This window comes from Austrofundulus limnaeus, unplaced genomic scaffold, assembly GCF_001266775.1.
Source record: "Austrofundulus limnaeus strain Quisiro unplaced genomic scaffold, Austrofundulus_limnaeus-1.0 Scaffold82, whole genome shotgun sequence".
NCBI classification, from domain to species: domain Eukaryota; kingdom Metazoa; phylum Chordata; class Actinopteri; order Cyprinodontiformes; family Rivulidae; genus Austrofundulus; species Austrofundulus limnaeus.
The window spans coordinates 320,718-336,220 of record NW_013952484.1 but is presented as its reverse complement, the minus strand read 5'-3'; the positions used below and the strand labels follow the sequence as shown (position 1 = coordinate 336,220).

The 15,503-nt window shown below is 37.1% G+C and overlaps 1 protein-coding gene across 1 annotated transcript in view; it reads right to left on the bottom strand.

Annotated features, from left to right (window-relative positions):
• The window catches only part of fig4a (FIG4 phosphoinositide 5-phosphatase a), a 67,960-nt gene that overhangs the window by 51,635 nt on the left and 822 nt on the right, over positions 1-15,503 (bottom strand). Inside the window, exons 3-10 of the mRNA XM_014011563.1 lie at positions 14,666-14,764; positions 12,912-13,035; positions 9,040-9,196; positions 5,954-6,004; positions 4,644-4,807; positions 3,279-3,407; positions 1,091-1,191; positions 231-393 (exon numbers count right to left, since the gene is read on the bottom strand). Coding sequence (XP_013867017.1) covers positions 231-393; positions 1,091-1,191; positions 3,279-3,407; positions 4,644-4,807; positions 5,954-6,004; positions 9,040-9,196; positions 12,912-13,035; positions 14,666-14,764 — 988 coding nt within the window. The remainder of the gene's footprint in view (positions 1-230; positions 394-1,090; positions 1,192-3,278; positions 3,408-4,643; positions 4,808-5,953; positions 6,005-9,039; positions 9,197-12,911; positions 13,036-14,665; positions 14,765-15,503) is intronic.

Sequence of the window (15,503 nt, the reverse complement as noted above, 5' to 3'; positions counted from 1 at the left end):
CCAGACCCCCACCCAAAACAATAAATCCTGATGAATTCTGAGTTCTTATGCATTGGTGCTTTGCGTATTCTAAAGTGTGACTCAGATCAGCTCGCTTTGAGGCTGTCTCTTTAAATCCAAAAGAGGCACTTCAGATCCCGCCCCTCTCCAGCTTCCGGTTAAAAGTAAATAAATAAATAAATAAATAAATAAATAAATAAATAACATGCAGTTGATTTTTTCAATCTTACATCTTATAGGGGGTTTCGGCATCATGGTGGAAATGTCCTGGGACCAGTACAGCGGGACAGAACCTCGCACCTGGACATACGAGGAGTAGCTTCCTGCTGTAAAAGACATAACTGAGGCGTCGTGGACGATCTGTTCGGTCTCTACCTCATTCGCTACATCGCCCTACGGACAAAAAAAAATACAAAACGATGAAACCATGATCATGGGAACGAAAAGTCTGGGGTAAGTACAATTTTCTTTTTTAGAAAAATCTAAATATTAAACAGTATTTCATCGGTGGCTTTGTCAGTATTTGTGTTTATATTCAAATCACCCACGCACTAACATTTCTCTGAGCGCTCGCTAAAAAAGTCAGTTTCAAGATTTTCTGATGTTATTTTTTAAATTCATTCACATTCATTCAGACTGCACTACCCCAAATATATATATATTATTATATTTTTCCTTTATTCTTTGTATTTTCTTCTTTTGTTATATTTGATACCTATTGCACCTTTACACCAAAGCAAATTCCTAGTCTGTGAATCCTGTTCCTTGACATTGGCAATAAAACTGATTCTGATTCAGATTAGACTGGTGACTACGTAATCTAATTAAGACATACTTTAAACTTCAAATCCTTTTTTAGCAAAGCCATCCAAAATGGAGGAAAACAGCATTTTCGCTCTAAAATTCCCCCTTCCACCCACCATACACTCACATACTGAAAAAAACAAACAAACAAAAAACAAAAAAAACGAGGCTGTGGATCAAATGTACCCCCCGCTATGATCAAACTGAGTCATCACAACCACCCTGATGGCCCTGTCAACTTTGTCTCTTCTGTCTATTATACTTGTTGCCTGAGCAGCTGCCGTACCTCACAGTTGGCACCTCTTTTCAGGAAACGGGTTCCAGCAAATCTGCTGGAGCGCCTGGCAATGAGGGTGATGTGGACCGGTCGACCGTAGATCAATAGTTCTGGGGTTGGTGGGTAAAGGAATAATGATGATAATAATAATAATAATACAACAGCATTGTAGTAAAACACATCCAAATAAAAAAAATYCCTTGTACTGTGAAATGTTGCACTTTATATTGTCATGAAAGGTATTTCCATTTAACCCAGCTGTATTATCTGAGCCTCTCAGTGGCCAGAGGTGAAGCCAAAAAGCTTCCAGAAATTGTCTAAACTCACCCACACACTGTCAGTGGCAGTCCACAGATTAAAAAACATCTATGCTGTACAGTAAAATACTCCTCCTCTTATCAGCCTGATGCGTTTTACTGTGAAAGCATAAACACAGCTCAAACTCTAAAGCTCCCGTGGAATTACGTAATTTTGGGAAATTAATCATCATCAGAAAAACAACAATAAAGGGGAAAAGACAGCATATTTTAAACTGCCTAATGTGGTTTGTGCTAATGAGACATGATGGTAAATGACTGGAGACTGAAGCTTCAGCCTAAGGCAGAGTTTTCTCCTCATAAATTTGAAGATCTACTCCCTGTAGCAGCAAACCATGCATCAATCCAACAGAGTTTTTCAAACATCCAGAGGAAATAATTCATATRGACTCAGTTTACCAGCATTAACTTCCAATTAAAAGCTGCAGGAGGTCAGAATTTAAAGTAATCAGTTTTAAGGTGGTGTATTATGTATGTGCCAGGCACATAGTTCAAATCTATATCAAGTAACTATAGCTGTGTTTCCATCCGATTTTAATTTGAATTTTGAGCAAATTCTTAAAATTTCGCAAAAAAGGGAAAAAAAACTAAGAAATGCGGTAAATGTGAGGTAAATGTTCGCTCTGTCAGAACTTATTCGACAAATGTGTTTCCATCTCTCCTTTTGCGCATTAAGTCTTTTTCGAAAAACCCAAAAACCACCTCNAAAAAAAAAAAAAAAACGAAGAAATGCGAATCGAACGTGTTTCCATCAAATGGCTTGAAGCAAATCAATTACGTCAAATGCATGCGTGTAGTAAACAGGAAGTAAAAGTCGCATCTCAGGACAATGGAGAGAAGTTATCAGGAACGTGTTGCTACTATCAGGAAGGTTGTAGTTATTCTGTCATATCAACTAGTTTTGGCGATTTTACATGCGGTTGGGAGATGTAGAGAAAGAAATGCAGTTCTCTTCACGTTACGGGAATAACTGAGAAGACGTCGACAGCGGGGGGAGGGTCCAGCTGCAGTCGCTCTGGTACCGGTACCATTCAGACAGCAGGAACATCTGATCAACCATGTGAGGTAAATGTTCGCTCCGTCAGAACCTATTCGACAAATGTGTTTCCATCTCTCCTTTTGCGCATTAAGTCTTTTTCGAAAAACCCAAAAACCACCTCAAGCGAGAGCATCAACTTTTTTGCGAATTAGAGGATGTTTTTCCGAATCGTTGTTTCCATTCACCTTTTCTGATGCGATATTTCAAAATGCGCCTTAAAAAACGCTGATGGAAACACGGCTTACGTTACCTTCAATGTTTTATTTATCAAAAATAAGTTTGACTTTGAATCATAGTCTATCTAAATGCCTTGAAATTGGCCTCTATCTCTTTAAGAACCTCCTACTGTTTCTGACACTCCCACTTCAGCACGTCTTCACAACAGGTTTACAACCTTTTGTAGGAGCGTTGTATTTTGTTGCAAAAATTWAAAAAAAGGTAAAGCACCAGCAAAATTGAACATGTAGAACTAATTAAAGGGAACAGATAGATTATGTGATTACCGGTGTTGTTACACCAAATTTATTTAGCTAAAGCCCAGGCCTAAAAGCAGTTTATGGTTAATCCCACTCTCCTGATCACAGATCCTCGTGATGGAGACCGAACACAGCTCAACATGTTAAACAGAAAAGAGTCTGAAAAAACAAATAATAATAACAGTTCAGTCATTAGATTTTACATCCAAAAAAGACAGGAATAAGCTTTGGGAAGCTATGGAGTTTCCCTCATGGCAACAAATGAACTGTGTCGACTAAAATACGAAGAAAAAAAAGATGTATGAAATATAAGCAACAGCCACACTTGCTGTCAAACACATCTGACCTCAGTGCTCGAAGGATACTGGACTGACCACAAAAGCCATGGATTATGTACATGAGCCAGTCAGGATGCACTATGTCCTTGATTCGCTCCAGGAGCTTCCCGTTCCACACGTACTTGTAATACGGCTCTGTCCGGAGGCCGTACACCACTGCGGCGGAAAAACAACAGACACACATAAAACCCGTGGATCACTTTAATAAACTGGGATGAATTGAAACAATCGGTTATAAAACGCGAAGGAAAAAGGAGGTGACGCAAACCACAGAGCTTACTCTTGAAATAAACCGTTACACAGAGGATTTGTCATAATATACCATAAAAGTCATATATAAAGTCATCAGTCAAAGGAATAAGAGAAAAACTTCAGTGGCTTTGTCGAGATCAATCAGACTTTCAAAAGAGCAGACAGGATTTTAAATTTGAGACATGAATTACTGGAAAAAAAGTTTCCACACTATAATTTTGTCTTAGAATACCACCTTTCTTTGAAGAACGTTGTCTTTCTGATTAACGTATTTCCAGCTGTCTTTTGTTTTTCTCTGTTTCTGTCACATCATTTCCTCGTCTGGAGCCACTGATCTGAACTTAATTTCCTGTATGTTGGTTATTTGGATCAGTAGTTCCCATACAAGTCCATTTGAATAATTAAGACTCTGTATAGCTCAGTTCTTTTTTTTCCTTTTCAAACTAAAAGTTTGTAACTATTCACGTTGTGGTTTTGTCACTTCGATAAAGAGAAAGGTTGGCTTGGAAGCAAAAGAAAAAGTAGGGCTTTGAGGAAAATAAGTTGGGAACCACTGCTTTAGATCATCCTTACSGTGTTTATTTCTTGTCATTGTTTTACTTTCTGCGCAGTTTAGTTGTCTATCTAAAATCTGGATAATAAAGTTATTCCACGAAGCGACAAGAGGCAGCGCAACTATTTAATTAGAATGGAGGAAAAGAAAAAAATTTTAATAATAGCTTATAGCTCAGTTTTTCATTCTTTTAGATAACCATGGCATCCCGAATTAGTCATGACGAACTAGAAATTAATTTGCTGTATTTACTCAATRGAAGAAAACTACAATAATGACAAAGCAGCAAACAGACAATCCTTATGTAACAGTCAAAAAGAGGCCATTAAAGCTTGTTTTCTTAAAATAGAAAACGTAGGTTCATTTGATGTACATCTAGTTTTAGAKCCTTTTGTTTATTTCAGTCAGTTTGTTTGTTTTTTTGCTTTCTATCTTACTTCTAAATGCCTCTCTTGCCTTTCCTTTCTGTTTTCGTCCACATTGCCTCTGCAACGACCTGGCCTTCAACTCAAAACTGAAGTGTCTGTTGAGATGTTCTCAAATTAGGAGGATCAAAAAAAACCTAAGAAATTTCAACCCCCGCTCACCTTGAGTAGGCACGCCTTCATCTTCAAAGATGTCGAAGCTGTCCTGCTTGCTCCGAGCGTGTGCTTTTACCTCGGCAGGGGAAGCTGCTGACGACCACAGGTCGTAAGGCCTCTGCAGCCACGTCAGGTTGTGCTGCAGCGAGTGGCTCAGGTCGTAGCTGTAGCTGCGGGGCAGGAAGGCAACGTGACACGAGTACAGGCTGTTCTGCCCTTACGTTCGCCTGCAAATTGTTCACGCTGCAGGAACAGTTTGAAGCTATTTCTCTACAAGTACAACAAGACTAAGTGTTTTTCATAATAAAGGACAACTGAGCTGTTGCCCCTCTGCAAAAAATAATAACCATGGCCAGATTAAATAATCACTTCTGAAGAATTATGCATTTAATAGACGCCATTTTCCCTGCAGTAATAAAAAGTGCTTTAAAAGTAGACATATCATGCATTTAAATCCTTCTTTTYCACATTTAAATCATTCTTTTGGGGTTCTATATAAAGTGGAACTGCAAAGCTTTGGTGTAAATTCCTCCTTATTGCAACTACACAAGCCCCTCTTTCACCCATTTTCCAAGGTTAGTCTGAGATCAACTCATTTTGAGGCTGTCTCTTTAGATCCAAATGAGAAGGTTCACCCCCCCCCCCCCCCGCTTCCAGACTGGACCATTCTACTTTGATAGAGGGGTTTACCACTATATAGCTGCGCAGAAACTTTTCATTTACAAATTAAAAGATGTCAACAAAGGGAAGACTTGTCCATCCAGCCTTACATGTTGGAGCCAGAGGAGAATGAAAAGGACCAAACTGGTTAGCTGGTAAGTCCATACGTTATTTGGAAGATGCGTCGCAAATATGACATAATAGTTCAGAAAACGTAATACAGAATATTAACAGGTTGAAAAATATAACCCAAACAGAATTTAAACATATCGATGCAGCACTGGGAGAGACTACATTCTAATTTTCTGCACTCCTTTTAGCGACTGCAAGTGTACAACAGAATGCATTTAATGGCTAAAAAAGTGGATTTTGCACGTTTCTTTATTTTTTTTTTCAATACTGTGCAAACTCTAACAATCAAGTTCCTTGGCCTCAACTGAACTGAGCCACAAGCTTATAAAATGACACAAATCTAGAATTTCTTTTGGATTAAATGAAATATTTTGAGGGGAAAAAAACTAATATTCTGAATTTGGTCTCTGCAGCTTTCCGCTCGACACATGGCATAAATCCAATGGAATTAAAGCTGTTTGCAAGTCATCCTTTCGTCATTAAGAATGATTTATTATTATTATTATTTTTTTTTTTTGTCTTACCTGAAGTAGAAGTTGCTTGAAAGGTCTACATTCTGAAAAATCCTCACATATCTGTAGCAAAAAAATAAATAAAAGTAAAATTCAGTAATTACACGTGTAAACAGGAAAACAACATTAGGACTGTTTCGGAATAAAACAGCTGTTCACAATTATCTATAGACACAGCGCACATTACTACTCTGTACCATATACAGTACCGTACTGTGAAAAGATAATGAGTTATCCCTTATATATATTTTTTTATTAAGTTCAATAACTTCTTACACATGCCTTCAATGTGAGAGATTTTTGTTGGGATTAGTTCAGCAGTCCTTCTCTTCTAGGCATTATAAAATCCAGTCCGAGTAGTAATATGGTGTTCGTGGCACTTTCTCCCCTCGCATGACCCGGCTGAATACTACCTTCAAGTTCCTTATTAACAAGCTCGACATGACTTTTTTTTGTTCTTAAAAAAAAACAGCATGTCTTATCAAAGCATCAGTCTGACGATTGAGGCCTGGCAAGCCAGAGGAGATGAGATGAGGACGGCGACGCCATGGGGCAAATTATTCATAGATCTGCTCACACTGAAATGGACAGAGGTGTTGAGTCACAGCTAATCTATTTTAAGTCAAGAAGGGTGTTATTTCTTGGAAAATCTTGATGAAAAGAGACAAGTTTTTAGAAGTTTAATCATAGCAGGAGGAATTTCTCCCCATTAGTCAATGCAAATGGCCAAAAATACAGATGGAATTTGTTGGAAACAAAGGTGAAAGCATTTAAAGAAATACCAAAACCAACATAATTAGTCGACGGTTGCTCTGTTGTCCCTGAATGACTAAACCGTCTCCCTGCAACACTGCTTATGTGTGAATGCAGTTTAGCAGAAGTAAATGGACTTGCTCTTTTTGTTTAGTGTTGTGAATGAAGGTACGATGTTGGTTTGTCAACCTCATGAAGCAAAGTGTTGAGCTTCTGGTGCTTTTTTAAAGGGATCCATGATTAGTTGTAACAGACTTTATTTGGTAAACATATATATTAACTTTAAAATACTGTAGGCTGTTTAGTTTTGTAAATTTTAAAAATTATATTTTAACACGGACGGAGACATTTTATTTACACAAAAAGCATTCTGGGTAAATGATGACGTGGATAGGTCATCGGTGCGAGGCTGCTAGTGAGCTATATCCACCCTGAAGGTTAATCTTGGACAATATCTGATGATCGACTCTTTTAAATGAAACCAGAGAGHGTTGACAGAGAGGAGAAGGTAGAAATGACTCAGCTGTAACTGAAAATATAGATGGAGGACAACAGAGCTGCTTCATCGAAGAAGAACCTCAGCTTAGCCTGTTAGTCTTCACGCTTGCACCAACGCTATATAGCCTTATAAGTATTAGCTTGGTGCTAGCGCGACAAACTAACAAGCTAAACTGAGGTCCTCCATCCATATTTTCAGTTGCAGGCTGAGTCATTTTTGTGTTCCCTTCTCTGTCATGTGGATGGAGGACCTCACTGATGAGAGGAGAATGTGTAGCGCCGAGCTAATACATATATATGGTGATAGCATCGAGGCTAACACTAAAGCTAACAGGCTAAGCTGAGGTTCTTCTTCCATGAAGCRGCTCTGTTGTCCTCCATCCATATTTTCAGTTACAGGCTGAATCATTTCTACCTTCTCCTCTCTGTCAACGCTCTCTGGTTTCATTTAAAAGAGTCGATCGTCAGATATTGTCCAACATTAACCTTCAGGGTGGATATAACTCGCTAGCACCGAGGACCTATCCACGTCATCATTTATATGGGGGCTGTGTGTGTACATAAAATGGCCCTGTCCGTGTAATATACTTTTAAACTTTTAGTTTAAAAATGATAAAAACTGAACAGCCTACAGTATTTTTACAGTCTTTATTTTACAGTTAAAATATGTTTATTAAATAAAGTCTAATGTTACAACTAATCATGGATCCTTTTAACCCTAAACCCCAACTTTAACCCAAACAGGCTTTAATTTATGGCAATGTTCTCTTGTTGTTGTCCCATTCTAATGAATAGTGGTAGAAGACCCTTGACCCCATATATCAAGGGGGAGAGATCGTGAGGGTGTCCCAATTTAGGGACTGCAGCCGACCTAGACCGTGGCCCACGTAGGCCACAGCCAGTTAGGCTGTAGAGTTTAACTGATACATTGGCTGGCCAATATTTTATTTTATTTTTTCATGTATTGGCATCAGCCAATACCTGCATGTGTTCGCCAATWCAATAAAACAATCTTAACTAAAGATTGTTCATTTTTCTTGTTCTTTAAATGTTCTACATTGTCCAGCGGGGGTGAATGCTCACCTTGCTCTTTGATCCCAGTGGAGAAGGAATAAACGTCAAAAAAAAACACACTAAAGAGTTGAATAAGTTTTACCAATTTATCTAAAATGCTCAGAGAAACAACACAAACTAACAGCGCTGGAACTTCCCTCATGGCTGCGAAGTCCACGTGAAAAGACCCCTTCCGTTGTCTTCTCTAAAGTTTTATCCCTTCTTGCACCCCCCATGGACGAACCCAGTTAAAGAAGTGAGTTTATTATTATTTTTGTTGGCATGAACAGGGTTAATCCTGTCATGTGGTAATCATCACAGAACACTGCTACATATCAGGCTGCTGTAACAGCAAAACACCTGTCAGTTTGCAAACCATTGTTAATATGTTTTGTTTGTTTTGTWAATAAATGTTTMKTTTTGTTTAATTTGAGACTTGTGAAACGTTTGTTTGTGTTATTTTTATCACGTAAATGGAGGAAGAAAACGCAATATCGGCTTCAAGAATCCCAAAAAAAATCGGCAGCACATAGCGGGGATGGGTTAGACTGAGGTTAAAATAATCTGTATCAGCATCAGCTATTTTGCTGACGGTGCAATGAATCCTGGGATATCCTCAGCTGGGAAGGATACTCGGACGCAGACTTCATTTTTGGGATTTTGTGGGCTAACAAATGCRGACTTCAAAGGAAGCAGCCCCTGAACTGAGACAGCCACGGTGTTGGCCCCCTACTGATCACAAAATATCAAACTGTATTTAAAATAAATAAATAAATCAGAGAGAGTGACAATACCTTGCTTCATCAGGGTGCGAAACTCTGACTGAGTCATTGGGAATGTAGATCATGGCTGTGTCTTCAATTTTGTAAATAGAGTGGCCCCCGATGTCGGCCATTTTTCTGTGTTTGGTGATCAAGACRATGTAGAACCCCTCGAGGAAACGTACAAACCCTGTCACAAGAAAAAAACAAAAATACACACAAATGACAGACGAATCACTTGCAAATTTCTTTTAATTACATTACACTCCGGCTTCCTGCTGACATAACCTGAACTTTTTGTTGCTCGATTTGGTCAGCTCTTTGTATCACAACAATCATTTGCACGATATATAAACAAGTGCACAATCCTTATTTTAATTTATCATGAGTGTTTCAGCCATTTTCACAAAATACTATTGATAAATGCAGTTCATTTGTGCGTCCATAATTAAAAGACGGTTTCAAACAAAATGATTAATGATTTGCTTTCAGCTTTGGGGGAGCTCTTTTCTCAAAGCAGAACATGAAACGATGACTGTGTAATTTTGGAAATGTGTCATCGAGGGCAAAGCAAGCATCACAAAAGTATTATTCATCTGTTAAAAAAATAAATCTTACTCTGATCATACCGGGAGAATGACTTTTATGGGACAGCTTGAATTTTTCATTATTAAAAGTTCAAACCTAAAAAAAACAACAACTGGTTTTATGTAATTTGTTGTGCACGAGGTGGCGTGTCACCTTTTTACAGATGTTATTTATCTAACCTTCTTCTTTGAGCTACTATAATTAAACCATGTCTCAATTAATCTACTTTCACCTGCAAAGCTGCAAACCGTTTTAGTTCAGGATGTTTCTTTCTGCACGATACGGGTCAGAATGACAAWACTGAAAAAACTAAATTGAATAAAAAAGAAACACATAGCGGTAATACTTATTACTTAGTGTAATGACAAAAGAGCCAGACAAAGTAACCTCACATGGATGCACCACTCTTACTTCAGTAAGAGCCTAAACAACGGCTTGTGAATGAAGACAGTGCGGGGAAAATATAATTTTTACATGATAATTTGCAAATTATTTACACAAATGTCAAAATAGGCAGGGTGATATGACTTCAAACTTTCATAACGTGATATTTAAATAGAACAGAATAGGCTTTAATGTTATTTCACAAGCTTGTACAATGCAACTGAACATAGAAAGACATAAAGGACAACAATATATAGAGACAAAACTAATAATAATTTCATTTAGGAGGTTTGGCTGGTGTTCAGATTAGTGTGTGTTAACTTAAAATCTGTCATTTAAATGTGTTTGGTATCCACAGAAATGCCAGAATTTTGGCTAAAAAAGCTCATTAAAACCATTTCTACGTCAAACTGAAATCACGAAAAGTTTAATTGGAAAGTAGACAAATTGTAAGGATTGGCATCAGCGCAAAGATATGAATACATTTTCTTAAAAATTCTAGTCAAAGCAAATATCAAAATATACTGCCAAGTGTTTCTAAAGTTTTTTATACTTGATTTTGAGTGAATCTGCTCCAGTTTGAGTCAAAGGTATTTCTCATTGTTTTATATGTACACGGTAAAAAATAAATGTGTGAGTAATAAAAAAATCCTTCAAAAACAAGTCTTTTCAGACACGTAAGAGAAAATAAATAATTTTTGCAATAAAAAGCATAAGATTTGTTAACATTTATTGATGGTACCAACATGGTCCATTCTGTGCAGAATGGCAAAATGTTGAGTTATTTATTTATTAAAACTGTAATTTTGCTCTATTTTAGCTGTATGAATCTTCGCACAGGTAATGTCCACATGTGGATTTATGGTTTCCAAGACATTTTAGCCTTTTTCATGATGTTTTAACAAGGGTTATATACTGTGTAATGCAAAAAAAAGTCAGGTGTGGGGGGGAATCTGAATATTTTTCTGTTCCATCCTCACCATCTCTGAAACAGTAGCAGCTGCTAAGACACACTTCTGATGAAATCTCTCAAACTTTATCTTGATACCAGGATTACTCTGTAATTCTGAGATACACTAAATTAAATTTCGGCGCGATATTTCGAGCGCAACCTTCAAGAAAGTCATTGGGGATGAAGAGGTCAAGAAACAAAGAATAAGGTAATCCAAGAGCATGGAACCAGTCCAGAACCAAAAACATGGTGAAACCTGGCATTGTATTTTAAAAACATACTGCTTTCATGTGCAAAACTAAATACTACAGCCTTATAGAAAGGCTATTGTGGAATAAAAAAAAGCCCAAAGTTGCCAGAAAAACTTGGTGAAATGATTGATACTAAAGCATAGAAACAATTGTTCCAGTTAGGCTTTGACAAAACCGTCATACAAGGTTAGGGTTCGATTCCCCAGGGTTGTTTTAATGAATGAGCACTGAAGGGTAGACCTCTCTACCCTGCATAAAACTAACATATGGACAACCATGCAATCAAACTCTTGCTGCAATTATTCCAAAGGACTTTTGAAAACATTTGTTTCTTTTGTCCACTAAAACGTCTCTCACACTAAAGACTTCATGTAACAAACGAAGGCTAGAGATGCTAAACACGTGATCTGTTACCCAAACCTCTCATCTAAGCCTCACTTTTCGACTCCGGACAAAGAGGACGAGGCCGATTTGTGAAAATTAGAGTGACCTATGTTCAGTCAGAGAAAGAGCTGTAGGAGCTAAAGAAAATGAAAAAGAAGCACAAGCTTGTAATAGGCTGTAACTAGGTCTGTGGGCCAGCGACAGAGAAAATGACTATTTTTTTAATATTGTGTAAAATGAAAGAATGCCTCATTCAAAACAGTGGCATTCAACATTTTGTCACCGAAATGTAACTGTTCACATTTTTTATTCACACCAAGTTCTGTTTTTTTTTAATGTTTCCAACAATTGTACTGATGATTAAAGGATCTTTGGATGATGTAATAAAAACGAGTTATATCAAAGTATAACATTTAAAGTACAAAACGTGCCCAAAGGGAAAAAAAAAGACATTTTACTGACAAACAAAAATGATTTCAACTAAGCAAAATTAATTTAAAGGATATTATGTGTTTCTCAGGCATACATTTACATACTATCCCATAATAAAGTATCTACTGTATGTCACCTTTAGTTGTTATTAAAATGCTGTTTTATGTTTAAATAGAAAATAAACTTATCTTCTCATTCTAAACGCCTTGAAATTGTCCTCTGTCTCTTTAAGAACCACCTTCCGCTTCTGTCTCGCCCATTTCAGTGCCGGGGGAGGCAGGGGGGTGCTATGATGCCGTTTACTTGGCATCTGAAAATACATTTCCTCAAAGGTATTTTTAATCTGAAAAGAGCTTCACTGAGTGAGAAGTAGTGGAGCTCAGCAGACAGTTTCAGTTTCACTTTCACCCAAGAGCCTGCAGGAGTCATGGGCGGGGTGTGTGGGGAGTTGGGGGGAGGGCGCTCTGCCATGAGAAAGTTTGGCTTAAAGACACGTCCCAGGGGCGTTTCTGGTCCCCACCTGTCGTTTTGTTCCTCAGCTTCCTAAAAACGCTGCAGGATTTCTCAAACATGCATGAATGAGTCAAAGCAAGGCTTTGGGCATGTTTTTTATGAGAGTATAACATTATAACATGATATAAAACTCAAAGAAGTTGATTTTACATGATACTGCCCCTTTAATACAAGAAAAAATAAGACTAACTACATGTATACCGCAGCTGTTTTAGACGACACGTGATGCTCCAACAGCAGACACATTCTTTGTGTCAGTGTATTAAGCTGAACCACATTTTGGTTTTACTTCAAGCTTTTCAATCATCCCTTATTGAAAAGACAAAAACCAGGTCGCAGCACGCACACGTAAGAGTCAGGTTTTGGAAATAAGCTACTTCACGTGAGGAGACGGTGCTTACCCACAATGCCATAAGCAATGACGGCCCTGGACAAGCCGGAGGAACCCTTTTGGCCAATTTTGGTGCGGTTGCCGAGGTCCAGGCGGCCCAGCAACTCCCACACCTCGTTCTTGCTGTACACATGCTATGAAAGCAACACACAGGAGAACATATAAACAGTGTACAGCCTAAATGCTATTCTTTTCTGCAGCTGTTAATGATTTCTCCTGCTTGTCTTCAGGAAGTGAGTCCAGTTCAGCAAAGTTAAGATAGGGGGGCAGACTATTCCCCTGTCGACTAGTTTTGCTTTTAACTTTGTAGGATTTATTCTTCACGTAGCTACTTTAACCATGTTCCTGGATACAAACAGGAAACAAATCAAGCCCAGACACTGTACATGTCAAAATCTATGGGATAAATCTCGTGCCAGCAGGAATTGAATTTGAATTGCTCAGATTGAATCTGAATGTGCATAATTTGAAATTGAATGCATTGGTTTGAAAATGAATTTTACTAAACTGAAACTGAATTGAAAGTTTAGAACTTGAATTAATTTGCTTTGAAACTGTATTTTGGTTTATTAAAAATTCGCTTTGTCTACTTTCACTTTCAGTAATTCAGATTTTTGTGTCCCACATCCTGGTCCTTGAGAAAGCCAGCCAGAGTAATCAAAAACAGATCCACAGATTTATGTTTCACTTTGGTGAAGTTTCCCTTCTGTATGTAACAGTTGATGCAATCCACTGTAAAAGTGACAAAAACAGACAATGTTATTTTAGTGCAGTGTTTAATTTTACCTTTATGTAGAAAATGTTACATTTACATGGATCACATATTGATCAGATGCTGCTGCTGACTGATCCATGATGTGATGTAAATGTAACATTTTCTACATATACAGTAGGTAAAATTAAACACTGCAATAAAATAATTTTGTCTGTTTTTGTCTCTTTTACAGTGGATTGCATCAACTGTTACATACAGAAGGGAAACTTCACCAAAGTGAAACCTAAGTCTGTGGATCTGTGTTTGATTACTCTGCCTGGCTTTCTCAAGGACCAGGATGTGGGACACAAAAATCTGAATTACTGAAAGTGAAGGTAAACAAACCAAATTTTTGATAAACCAAAATACAGTTTCAAAGCAAATTAATTCAAATTCTAAACTTTAAATTCAGTTTCAATTTAGTAAAATTCATTTTCAAACCAATGCATTCAATTTYAAATTATGCACATTCAGATTTAATCTGAGCAATTCAAATTTAATTCCTGCTGGAACAAGATTTATCCCATTAAAATGCTTTCATATTAAACATGTTTGAACTTTCACAAAAAAAAATGTTCCAATTAATTTTCAGGCAAAACTTTGCATCCTTACAAAACACAAAACAGAAYGCATTGTTCACAAATTCATTAACTTGTGAATTAAAGTTTTGTTAACTATTTACTCACTGTGCGCTAAACAAGTAATGCTACGAAAAGACAAAAACATATACAATTTCCAGGCATTTTTTTTGTAAAATATGCAAGATTAAAAGCTATGAGTGATGCATCTTTAATCAGTGATWTTTCATAATAACAAACAGAATTATAATCAGCTATAACAGGAGCTAACAAATCAACACCCAGCTCATAGACTCCAGTAACGAGCAGAAAAAAGTGATTGTGCTCATGGACGATACACTCGGGGCAGGCTCATTGATTGAATAATTTCCTCTTAGGCGCATTGTACTGTATTACATAAGCATAAACATTGGRACTGTACCAGCGGCTTACCTTATCGTCGATTATCACCAGGTCTTTGGGCTCTGTGCGGTCAATCTTTAGAACTCTGTGTTTGGTTTGTGCATGATTGCTCCCAACCAAAAAATATCTCTGGAAGAGAAAAAATTTTTGCAAAATGTTATGCATTGTGGCTTTATTTATTTATTCTAAGAAACAATTAATATTTTTTCCCTTTAAACCCAAATAAGTAGTGTCTCTGAGGTTTGTCACATCTAATACAAGATATTTAAAGCAAACAAACTGAATATAATCACTAGTGGTAAGTAATATTTTTCCAAAATACACAAATGCACAAATTTGATCACAAAATTGCACTCCAATATGTTCTTTATCAAAACTGAAGCCTTTTTTCCATGCCTCCTTTCTTTCAAACATTATTATTTTTCCTCACACAAGATTGCAAAAAAGATTGTTAGTCCAACAAGAAGTGTTAAATTGGAACATTATGTAGTGGTACAGTTTGCAACCATCACAGCCATTCTGTACTGTTCCACTCCTCCCAGTTTCCTACGGAGCCTTTTTATTTTCTGCAAAAAGCTGCATAGTCCACTGCAAAGAGAAATGATCTAACAAACTGTARTAACTTAAGTGTGACAAGCGTCTACATTTTTGATTAGAAATTTTAATCAACTACAATGAACATGCCTTACATTTTAAAGTCTAAACTGCTGAAAAATTAAACAACAAACACATACTGTTCTTTTAATATTAAATAAATTCACTAAAAGAAAGATCTATAGAAGGGAATGCATGTTTAATAAAATAAAGAAACAACAACCTAAAGGGAGTTTCTTTGGGGAAGTTTAAATGTTATGACTGTCCTATATAT